Source organism: Gymnodraco acuticeps, unplaced genomic scaffold (genome assembly GCF_902827175.1).
Source record: "Gymnodraco acuticeps unplaced genomic scaffold, fGymAcu1.1, whole genome shotgun sequence".
In the NCBI taxonomy this organism is placed as follows: domain Eukaryota; kingdom Metazoa; phylum Chordata; class Actinopteri; order Perciformes; family Bathydraconidae; genus Gymnodraco; species Gymnodraco acuticeps.
In genome coordinates this window covers 3,010,132-3,022,184 of record NW_022990940.1, presented here as the reverse complement: position 1 = coordinate 3,022,184, position 12,053 = coordinate 3,010,132, and the positions used below count along the sequence as shown (strand labels likewise).

The following is a 12,053-nucleotide window of genomic DNA, read 5'->3' as shown; positions in this document are numbered from 1 at the left end:
GTGGCTCATTATTCATTTAATCCGTGTTCCAGTTGCAGATTCTCCTGACACCATGTCTATGTGACGTACTCAGTAAGCCGCCTCGGCTCTGTACGGGCAGAGCTGGGTGGAGGACGGTTGATTAGGATGGTGATGTGGGGAGACGCTGCCCCAGCAAACAAGAACAGAGACATGAGCATGTGATGGAGACAAACCCACATCCTCCTCCTCCTCCTCTTTCCCCTCTCCATCCGCTCCCTGAGGGAGGCACCTGACTTATTCTGAGACATTTTCTTGAGCGGAAAATCCAGCAGGGGTTTAAGTGCAAGGGTAACCTATGGGCTTTGAGGGGAGTTAAGCATCACTCAGGGTAGATCAAACCTGTGAAACTATACCCCTGATGCACTTAGCTGGGTTTCTTTAACTCACCTCTTTCTGAGTGTTTCATCAACTTCCCTGCAAAAAACCGATATGATAGATATTGAACATGCAATGAACTAATTCTGTCAGAGTGGATCCCCCCCCAGGAGCATATAGGTTTTTTATCTTCTAAGACGAACATTGTTTTTTTATGTTTAGCCTCTGTGACAGTTATTTGTATCTTTATAAAAGGGTTGTTTTCTCAGTAGACTATACAATGTGTCGAATTATACTTTGCTTTTATCCGAGTGATGTGTCCATGGACCCAGACAAAAGACGACATTACATCTTGTAGCGTCTCTGCAACTGAATTATTTTTGTCACTTGTCGGTGTTACTTATATTAAGCACTGAACCTTATTACATTTAGAGGATTATATTAGTGATCAGTGTTTCCCACAGATCTGAAATATACTTGGGGGGGGTGGTGGTAGCGGGGGGTTGAGGTGACGTGACATGCAACAACATTAACATGAACCTTTCTGTTGGTCGCTTGTTAGCAGACCCTTCACGCGATGGCAGAGCGAACAGGTACAGGCAGGGCCTATAATGATAGCCCTATAGTTTAAATCTACTGGAAATGGTTACTATTTAAAAAGATAAATGTATTTATTAATGTATTTAGGAACCTATCCATGTGATTTGTAGTGGGGGTCGACCTCAAATCCTCTAGGGGGGTCCAGGGGCATGCCCCCCCGGTAAGATTTAATTTTTAATTTTGGAGTTAAATGCATCAATCTGGTGCATTTTGAGGGGAAAATAAAGAGACTAGATCTATGGAAACACCTATATTAAACAGAACTGTATACATTTCAATAATCATAAAATCATGGCCATAACCAATAACATACCATTCCCAATATGAAAAAAACACTGAAACTTGTTTATTAATTTATTTTTGGTTCATTTATAGTTGTGAGTGTGTCTGTGCTCCTGAACCAGCCTCTCCTGTCTCCCTCCTCTCCCCCCCTCCTCTTTGAGGCAGCAGCAAAGACTAGTTTTCTCTCAACAAGTTTTAAAAGTGTATCTTACCTTTTTTCACCTAGTTAACTTTTTATTTATTTATTCATGCATATTTTACTAATCACATTACATTTCATTTAGCTGACGCTTTTATCCAAAGCGACTTATAATGACCGATTACAGGGACATTCTCCCTGGAGTAACTAAGGGCTAAGTGCCTTACTCAAGGGCACACTAGTGGTGGTGTTCCTGGCGGGATTTGAACTCACAGCCTTCCAATCTTCAGCCCAGCTCACTATCCATTAGACCAGGGGTCTGCAACCTTTTTGACCAAAAGAGCCATTTTGCTCCTTTTTCCAAAACATTTTTTTGTCTGGAGCCGCAAAACATATTTCATAGTTTTTTATTGTTATATCAGACAAAAACTACAGTTTTTTTGCATTTATTACATGATATAAAACTGTTAACCTCTAATAAGAAACAAAGAACTCTTGGGAGGCTGTGGCTCAGTGGGTAGTGTGCTGGACTTCGAATCACAGGGTAGCAAGTTCGAGTCCCACTGCGTCATTGTGTCCCTGGGCAAGACACTTCACCCCAAATTGCTCCTGTGGGGTTTGTCCACAGTACTGATTGTATGTAAGTCGCTTTGGATAAAAGCGTCTAACAAATGACATGTAATAATGTAATAAGGAGAATTAAAAATAATACACAGGCCTACTTTAAAATAAATTAAACACAGCACTTGGAGAGTCCTCTGCATATTTGAAGGAAAAAAAATATTATTAAAATGGGCCCACTTTGAAATAAATAAAACATATAGCTGCACCCTAAAAAGAGTTAAAGGTAGGGTAGGTAAGAATGGAGAAACCAGCTCGAGTGCGCTAGAATTTGAAAGTACACAACCGGAAAAAATATGCCTCTTCCTTCAGACTTTCTTAGAGTCCCTCCTCCAACACACACGAACGCGCACATGACCAATGAGGGCACGAGATAAGTTTGTGCACAGATGGAAGGCTGACAGGCAGGTAGGCCATCCAGTTACTTTAGCCGGGCCGGCTCAAATGATTGGTCATGCTTTTTACAGCGCTACGGCTTCCACAGATTAATTTTTGTATTTATTGTCAAAGCATTTCATATATTCATTGCTATTGGGACGTTCCATGGAATATAACAAAAAGTGTTTTCTGAAATAAATTACATACCCGATTGAATTATGACTGAAGATCGTCAGCTGTCTTCCTCTCCCTTGTTGTTCCTCGATACGTAAAGGCTGCAGCACCGTTGACAATTTCTCTCTACATATCAAACATACCGGTAAACCAGCATCGTTTGCTGTGAAAGCAGATAACTCTGTCCACGCAGAATTAAATCCTGTGTTCCTCCGGTACTTTTCTTTGATTTATCCATAGTTCGCTCATCGAGCCGGGGGTCAGGTTATTCGCCTCCAAGAAAAGGCGCTCGCGCGGGACCGTAGCAGGATGTGACGCATATTTTAGTTGACCTAATTAAAACCGTTTTGTTTTTTATGTATGTGTCACAGTATCACCTCAAAATACAAGATACGAAACATTTTCAACCGTGCAACAAAATATAAATAGTCATACAAATACTTTTATTTTATTTCCTTCTTATTTTTGTCTAAGCTCAAGGGAGCCAGAGCAGAGGGCTTAAAGGGCCGCATGCGGCCCGTGGGCCACGGGTTTCCGACCCCTGCATTAGACCAATCACTACCCTCTCAAATGGAAATATGTGTTTACATAAATGGTGACCACACCGTTTGAGACCCACTGAGAACTTAGACCAAGTTAACTATCTAAACACTCAGAGAGTCCTTTACCTCACCTGAGCTGAGGTTATCCCAAGCTTGAATGACACACAGAGACCAATCAAGGGCTTTGATTTGATCATGTCGGCAGGCCACATCATGTGGACAGCCAGTCACCCTGTGTGAGGCAGGCCACTTAACAGGCCAGAAGGAGGCGAGATCAGAGCAAGGGAGCGAGGGATCATTTTCCACAAGTTAATCGATCGCAGATGTCGTCGTGGTCACGGACGAATAAAAAAATAAATAATAATAATTATTAAAAAAATAAAATAATTTTTTTAATAAAAAATAAATAGGGCCGGGACTTTAACGCGTTAATTAAGATTAATTAATTACACAAAAATTAACGCGTTACATTTTTGCACCGCGGAACGTTTCTCACTGGATGAGTTTCAGGCGTACCGATTATACTGGAGCACCAACTAACGTTCATGACTTCAGACAACAACAAACCACAGTGAACAACAGTGGGAAATGTTGTTTTAAAAAACGGACGGATGGAAGCGTCGATAAGAGCACGGTTGTGTGCAAATTATGCAAAAAGGAATTCGCATATCACCGCAGCACATCAAGCCTCAAGTATCACCTCAATGCAAAACATATAGCAGCCAGCGTGGAAGCTAGCGTGGACGTTAGCCTCTTTTATCGCGTTCACACCAAAAAGAGCTGGTACTAAAATTAGTTCATGAGAACCTTTTTACCCCCACGAAAGTCCCTGCTAGAGAGCAGAGAGCTGCTAGAGAGCAGGGACTTTCGTACGGCTCTCTTGTGAGAAAAGAGCTATATTTCTGATTGGCTGGGCGGATTGCAAACCACGCCCCGTAAAACTCCCAAAAAGTTTTGTGAAGCCGCCATTTTATTATCCTCGCATTAGCATTATTAGCATTAGCCCAGCGCAGAAACGCAGAGAGACTAACTTATGGCAACACAAAATAAAACATGGGAGCGGTGGAGATGAGGAGGTGTCGGCGTTCTGGCGATTTACTCAGAAGGCTTCAGTAGAAGCTGCTGGGAGTCCCAGCAGCTTCTACTGAAGCCAGTCCCCAACTCCGAGGACTTTGGGCGGCAGTATACGCCGTGAAGTGGTTTGCGGCCTGCCAGTAAACCCAAAGCAGAAGAAGAAGAAGTGACGTCAGTGGCTTCATTTGCCTAATCCTCCCCCAGGTTCAAAGAGTTCTCATGAACCTTTGTGGGAAAAGTACTGCGGTGTGAATGCGCTTAATGGTATACTAAAATCCATGTGAAAAAAATTGCTTCTCACTGTTCTCAGGTCAAATATTTATATGTGATTAAAAATGCGATTAATTTCGATTAATTAATTACAAAGCCTCTAATTAATTAGATTAATTTTTTTAATCGAGTCCCGGCCCTAAAAATAAAATAAAATAAACCTAAATGGGTCGCGAAATATACTTGGGCGGCCGTTAATATACCTGGGCGGCCCGCCAAATTAAGACACAGTCATTATAGCCCTCCACTTTTTTCGTTAGTTGTCACTCCCTCGGGAGAAATTCTTCATCTGGAGTCTTCTCTGCAGCTGAGCCGGCTGTTCTGTTGAACCAAAGTAATCCGCCGTGTCGACTGTGAATCAGTTTTGGCAAAAACTCAACATTTTCTGTGAGTTGTCGTAATTCCAGACATCAAAATAAAACATTCTGTGCATTTCAAATATTTCATGAACATCGACAGGTTGTTAGATACTTTATAAAGCGGTTTGCAAGGGTGTATTTTTCAACCTTGGTCTTACTCTCATAATTGGATATTTTGACGAATCTATTTTCGAGGCGCATTTTCATTTATACCCGCCACCTCTGTTCCAGAGATTCAGGGACTGTGACTCTGGTAACAGAAAATAAAGTATATATTTAAAGCATGTAAATCAAATTTTAATCGAAAGCTTCAGGAGAATTGTACAGCTACTCTAATATTAGTTTACAACTTGTATGCGTTTTTTGAGTCTTTACAAGGAAGGTGAGAGGTTAGCGTGACCCATTAGTCCTAATGGTCACACTTATGAGAATAAGACCTAAGCGGAAAAATTGGTTTTGCCTTTAAATTAATGCTGCTAACCTTAAAAAAGCATAACATTACACACCTGCAGCTGATGTGATAGGGTAAAGCTTTCTCTAAATAGTCCCACCTGAGGAGTTAAGAGGCAACCGCAGGGTCTATCACACTTATCCTCAGCTATATAATAAATCCTCAATCTTAAAACCCTGCATCGAGATATGCGTCAAAATTGAGCTTGTGATTTAGTCCTCCATCATTTTTTTCACAAAAAACATTCAGAACATGAATTAGAAAAAAGGCCATGGGAATGAATACAAATGGAAGCTTTGGAAAGTGAAGTGGCTACAGTGAATTCATGTATCACCAGAAGGAGAAAAGAGATATGACTCGGTGCGCTTCATCTCACCACAAATGGACTCCATCTATATGACTCCTATATTGCCAGTTTCTATTTTAGAATACTTATATCGGAATCAAGAGTGTCTGATAGCAGTTGTCTGGGAAAGGCAGGAGTAGCCCCGGGGTTTGTGGTCTTGTCTGACATCGTCTTTAGAAACAATTCCCAGCAAGGTAGACTAGAGGAGGACTACAGTGTCATGGGAAATGGTGCCATATGTCCAACTACATTTCCAGTGTTGCACCGCATTTTGGCAGTTGAAATGAAATATGAGCCGTTGTGGCAGAATGAGGAGATCTCCGGGTGTTGTCTGTATATGAAAAGCAGGTGTTATTTTGTGAATCCCAAATCTCCTTTCTCATCTCCCACCTCGGTCCTCTGTGTCTCTCACTTCTGACGGGCGGTCATGTACTGCATTTGTGAATATGTGTCGCACATTTTTGGCAGCAACAGTGAATGCCTTAAACATGTAGGAATGAGGGAATGGAAATGTTGAGGGTTGTCTTTGTTCTTTGTAGAGTGTAAGCCAAGTAATATGTTTGTCGGTTTAAAGGCATGTGCATGGACGGTGAAGTGTAGTTTTGTTTTGCTTAGTATATAAAAGGTTTAACGCAATGGCCTCTTGAATAAACATTTTTAAAGCTAATTTTATTCCTTGGCCAGTGATCTAAAAGGCAAACATAGATGACCCTTTGTTCCGTAAAACTTATTTCTAAGAATTAAAATGTGTTTTTCTTTTTTTCCTACTTTATTAATTCCCATTCAAAATCTCCAACAGAGCAAAACATGTTGTAAGATCATTTTGTCCCTCCGGATATTGGATTACAGAGGCATCCCCTGCTGATGGAGGAAAAGCTTGACTCTAAGATCTGCGCTTTCTTCCAAGATGTTGGTTACCAGTAATATCGGGAATAAAACAACATAAAAAGACAAACAGTCTTGAAGTACTCCTGCTGGGACCACGGTGGGGGCACTCTTATTTGACTAAAGGCTAGTCTCTCCTTTATGCTGCAGAGAAAGCGTCCCTGTCAAACCCAAGCTCAGAACAATGGGGGCCAGCCTTGGGGAAACAGGGCCATTTGCATGCAGCTGTTTGCCGTTTCCAGGGCCACAAAGGGCAATCAAAGGAGCCTTAATGGAGGATGACAAGCGTCAAACAACGCCTTTGCTCTCTGTCTGTGCAAGCCCTCGCCACTCCGTCTGCCCTCCAAAAGTGGCCTAGTTTTTCTTTTGGACTGATCAAACATTCCTTTAGCTCTTTCTCCCACTGTCTGATATCCCGACGCGGTGGAGTTTTCAGGGTTAAAGGTTAGTCGCGACAGCTAATACACAGAGCAGCAAAGAAGCTCTTCTCAACATGTGTGTTATGGTCTGCTGCTTGCACTTGCCAAATGGCAATATCGACACCAAAACCTCAATTATCTTTTCGCTTCATCTCCAGGGTTTTAAAGCCACCAAGTGTATCTCTGTGGATGGTTTCAGATGCATCCATATGAGCCACAGTACCACTTCCAATTTCAAGGGTGTTGATAGAAAACAAAATATGTATTATGAGGGAGGGGATTGTCGCTAGTGACTCAACTGGAGAAGAACAGAAACTCCCAGAATCCAACATATTGAGAAGCAGTCCTGGGCCGCTGCTTTGCTCTCCTGAGCTCAATAGACGTCTTAGCAGGCAGGTCAGGGGGAGGAATCTCAAAAGCTACTTTCCTCGCACTCACTCACCGACCAGAATGCATGATAAGGCTTCGTGTCAACAAGGCCAGGGGTAGGGATCACAGCCAATTATGGCTAAGTTCAAGTGGTTACCATGGCAATTTGGCTAAGTGGTCATATAAAGCATTTTTCAATTCCCTCACCGATTGTGTAATTTTACTGTTAATCTAAGGTACAGACACGGAGAGAGCAGGCTGTACTCTTTCTTCTTCTTTTTTACACACAACCCGGGACCATGTCATGGATTTTTTTCCTGCAGTTTCCTTGCCACCGTTTTCCCTGCAGCTGCTGCCCTTCTGTCGCAGTCTTCAACTGCTGCAAAGTTTAGCAGTCAAACAAAGCACAGAACGCAAGATGAAAAGCTTTTCAAACCTCCCTAAGACATTGACATTTGTGCACACAAACAATCTTCCTCCCCTTTCCAAAATCTCACAAAACTTGACTAAACAATGAAAATCAAGACAAAAAATACCTACATCCAGAAACCTTTGTTTTACCAAGGCTTCACTTCAGCTGTGCTTAAAGCCTATGATCTTAAGCAACATACAGTTAAGTCCACTAAAAGAATATTCCCTCGAATTCGGCTCTCGTCCTACAGAGCGAAACATTTTCTTTTATATATATTTAAAGTATTTAGTCAGATTTATCATTACTTGCCCAATTACAAGCTGAAAAGACAGTCATTAATGAGGCAGAGACCATCCACAGTTTAGAGAAGAAGCTATTTGTTCTTTAGGCCGCCAGTACAGTCTAGATACTCCCCCTAATTGATGCAGTGTTAGCCTATGACCAGAGAGATCTATACAGGCAAGGGAGGAGGCGGCTGGCAGGGCGCAAGCCCAATCAATCGCTTGGCCTCTGTTGACAGCAGCATGCTATCATGCCTTAGTGGTCTGATAGATGGGCAGAGTTGCCAATGGACAGCCAGAAAAAGGTGGTTACGAAGGCAGATGGCTTGTACATGTGTGAGGGCTGTTTTAGCCGAAAGACGGTCTCTCTCGCTCCGCTCAGAATTTTAAAACCCCATGAAATGCATTCTTTCTGTGTGCTGTCTGTAGCTGCCGTGATAAACCCGTCACTCCTTCCATGAGGAATAGCAGGCGGGGTGATCATTAGTTTTCACAGTAAAGCCGGAGATTTCACTCTGTGTTTTATCATTCACCATTCTGGACAGGTTTTCTGAAAGGTTTGGGTAATTGTAGTGGTTATTGGAATAGATGGAGTGACCCCACAGCCCTCCATTTATGGTTCGGCTACACTGACGTCTCCTAATGAGGTGATAAACAGTCCAGCTAAGCAGAATCTACTGGCCATTAGACAGATCATGGCACTATAATGAAATGTCTAGTGGCTGAATGCCAGACAATTTATACCATTAGTTTCATATTTTGTTATAGGGCTACCACTGCTAGTGCGTGCAGAAGTTTTTCCCTAATATGGGATGACTCCAACATTATATTCTGAACAATGTTTCACAGATGTCTATTTGCTAGTGTGAAATCTGCAGGCGGACAGAGAATATCATTATAAGTGAGCCATGGACAGCAGGCTGAAATGACTAGCAGAAATGTGGGTCGGGGGTTTCAGGGTAGGAATTTCAAGCCAAAACCACTTCAACTCTAAGCAGTTCAAACAATGCTAATTGCGTCAAGCCCTGACTGTCAGAAGCATGAGGATAATTAGAGTGAGGGGGCAAAGTGAACCCGAGGTGGTAAGTGTTGCTACATGACAATGCTCGGGAGCGAATGGAAAAGGCAACAGGCTGAAAGGAAGGCTAATTAGGAGAGAGCAGTGAAGAAAATACAAATGGTAGCTGCCCCCTCGGGGACCCACTATTGCTGCAAACAACAGCGATTATTGACAGTTCATGTAGCGCTCTGCCTGTGTTTCTTAAATGGAACACATTTGCATGTTCTACTTAGATTTTACCTAATTGTTTTGTCAGAATTGCAGACACTTACATTCATTTTACTCTGGATCATTTTAACCTCAGATAATGGATTTCTTTCTTTCTTCAGCTTTTTCCTTGCTTTTCTCTTCCTTTGGACATCTGCATATCTGTGACATGACATTTTAGTACTAGAGAGATATAGAGGAGTAACCTATTTCATTGTTATTTTCTGAAAAGGGGACATATTTGAGTTGAATTGTTAATTTCCCCCCAAAGTATAGCTATTTGGCTGCGCTGCCATCTGCTGTGTTGTGTTCCACGTATAGATTTTTCCTACTGTGTGGACTCCAGACTCTTCGACCCCACTGTAAAATGGATTGTATTACACTCCATTCGGCCGGGATTCTGCCTTTTTTTCTCTATATTTTCTTGAGAGAGCCAGTAAAACAAAAAAGAAACAAATCAGCGGGCTTGTAGGACTGTAAAACAAACTATTCCCCGTCCAGCTAGGTTTGGCTCCGTGGTGGATGTTCTCTAGGTGGAGGCCTTCCTGATGCTCTGTAGCCTTTGTGTTTGCACAAGAATTTATGAGGTTACCATTGGTCTCCAGTGACACAGATCTGATGTCTTAGCCAACATCTAAGACCACAGAGAGATGGAGAGATGAATTGTTTCGTCTTTCTCCATTCCTGTATCGCGTGTAATGGCCCGTCTGTTTAAAACTGTGGTAAACATTGGACTGCTGTTGCCTATTTATTTTGTGCCAGGGGATTTAACTGCATGATGTGTGGTCTTATTGTATTGAAGCAGTGATCCTTTCAACTCATTAGTTTGTATTATTTGCCTAAAGTTTCCTCTCTGTCTTTGTGTCTCTGTCAGGGTTCAGCCGTGCTGCCTTGCCTTTCGGGCTGGTCAGGAGGGAGCTCTCATGTGAAGGATATGCAATCGATCTCCGCTGCCCGGGGAGTGATGTCATTATGATCGAGACGGCCAACTACGGCCGAACCGACGACAAGATCTGTGACGCTGACCCATTCCAGATGGAGAACGTCAACTGCTACCTCCCCGATGCCTACAAGATTATATCACAAAGGTAAAATGCTGGGCAGAGGAGGGATCTTATTTCACAAACAAAACCAGGAGCTGGCAACATATGAACTTATTTTCTTTCTCTTTCTTTCTGCAACTAACATTTCTGCACACAAAATAAACGCTTAAATTCTCACCCTTCCTTTGCACGCACATAAATACCGGACAATAAATAAACATTTCACAAATTTTTTTGGTAATATTTTTCCTTTATTCCCTCATTGACTAGATTATGTAGGTGGTATTTTTAAAGTCAGAAAACTGGGGCGCAGATTAATTCCTGACAGTTGAGAATGGACATCCATGCGGCAGAGCTCTTCACACCAGCTGCGTGTTGTTGCTGCTATTTGAGTCATCATCAGTGTAGCTCAGAAAGACTGCGAGTCACATCAACACCCTCTTAATTCCCTATCTGGAACACTAGCCTTGCTTTGTTCAAACACTTGTACTGCATTGAAGTGGCTCTGCCTCAGGTAGTGAGCAGTGCCCATCATCATGCCTTTTATCCCGGCTACCCTCTCACAGAGGCTGTTTTCCCGTCAAACGACAGCGCAGCAACACTTTAACTCCACTGCTGCGTACCCCTAGAGGTGTGTGTATTTTTAAAGGGCACTGGATGAACTATTCATAAATAGTAACCAGCACTGTTCATCTTCTAAGGCACTGCTCTGTCCTACAGTGCCCCCCCCTTAGGCTAGCTTCGCCCACCATCTTACTCCTCTGGGTTTTTTCCCTTCATTCACCTCTGAATACTCATACTCCCAGAGGTGCAGCACTACAGAATAGTCTTTTTTAAATCTACAGCTGAGTCCCAGCACTCTTCTCTTACAGTGTCCATGCCCCTTGGTTTGACTGCAACCTGCTACATTCTGCACTACATCTGTCGACTAGTTAGACTCTCGCCTGCTGAACTCCAAACTTATCTCCATCGAAGTTTCCCTGGAGGCAGTGTGTGAGCGAAGGCTTTGAGAAGACTCCGCACCACAAGCCAGAATGATTCTAATGATTCAGATTAGAGGAAATGGGCTCCTGACCATGATTAAGGTTGATGTGATAACCGGGCATGTTAAAGCAGACACAAAGCTTTGGGAGACCCTTATCAGTCCTCTTTCAGTCTGCAGCAAACTAAAAGAAGGAGGATGTTTAAACGGCAAAACATTAAGACAACTCTCTGCCCATTTTGGGAAGATTAGCAAAAGGCAATAGCTCCAGAGACAGATAAACAAATATATTCAACAACACTGGGAAGATAGAAACAGTGGGAAGTCTGTTGCACAGAATGGCAGTGTGTTGCTTTGAAATTACGAGAAAGGTATTCATCAGTAAACCGTTTTTCACAACAAAAGCGACTTGACAGGATTGAAATGGCTTGATTTTCTTCAACATCTACATGAAAGTGTTTTCTTAAAGCTGGAAAACGTTTGGTTGGAGACAGAAAAACAGTGACTGGATGAACAATGTATAAAATGCACTGATGGAAACCTCTGGCCTGTTTGATATTCAGGTGATAGTTGCATCAAAGATGTCTGGTAAATTCGAGTTTTTTCTTATGTCGACATTGTTGCCTCCACCCTGTTTTCTACTATTGTAGGTTCAAGAACACCCACATAACAACAAAATACATGATAGATCATCTAAATAAAACTGCTTTGCTGACTAACATTACCTCATCCAATGGCCATATATTCTCTGACCCAGTGAGACCAACATAATACATGTTTTCCCTTGTCAGAGGAGCAGCTTGTAGATTGAAAGAAAGAAGAT

The 12,053-nt window shown here is 42.3% G+C and overlaps 1 protein-coding gene across 14 annotated transcripts in view; it reads left to right on the top strand.

Annotated features, from left to right (window-relative positions):
• LOC117558462 (adhesion G protein-coupled receptor L2-like) overlaps positions 1 to 12,053 on the top strand; it is a 130,392-nt gene that overhangs the window by 73,208 nt on the left and 45,131 nt on the right. For all 14 annotated transcript variants that reach the window (XM_034234687.1, XM_034234678.1, XM_034234680.1 and 11 more), the window contains one exon: positions 10,080 to 10,293. In XM_034234687.1, coding sequence (XP_034090578.1) covers positions 10,269 to 10,293 — 25 coding nt within the window. In that variant the 5' untranslated portion in view covers positions 10,080 to 10,268. The remainder of the gene's footprint in view (positions 1 to 10,079; positions 10,294 to 12,053) is intronic.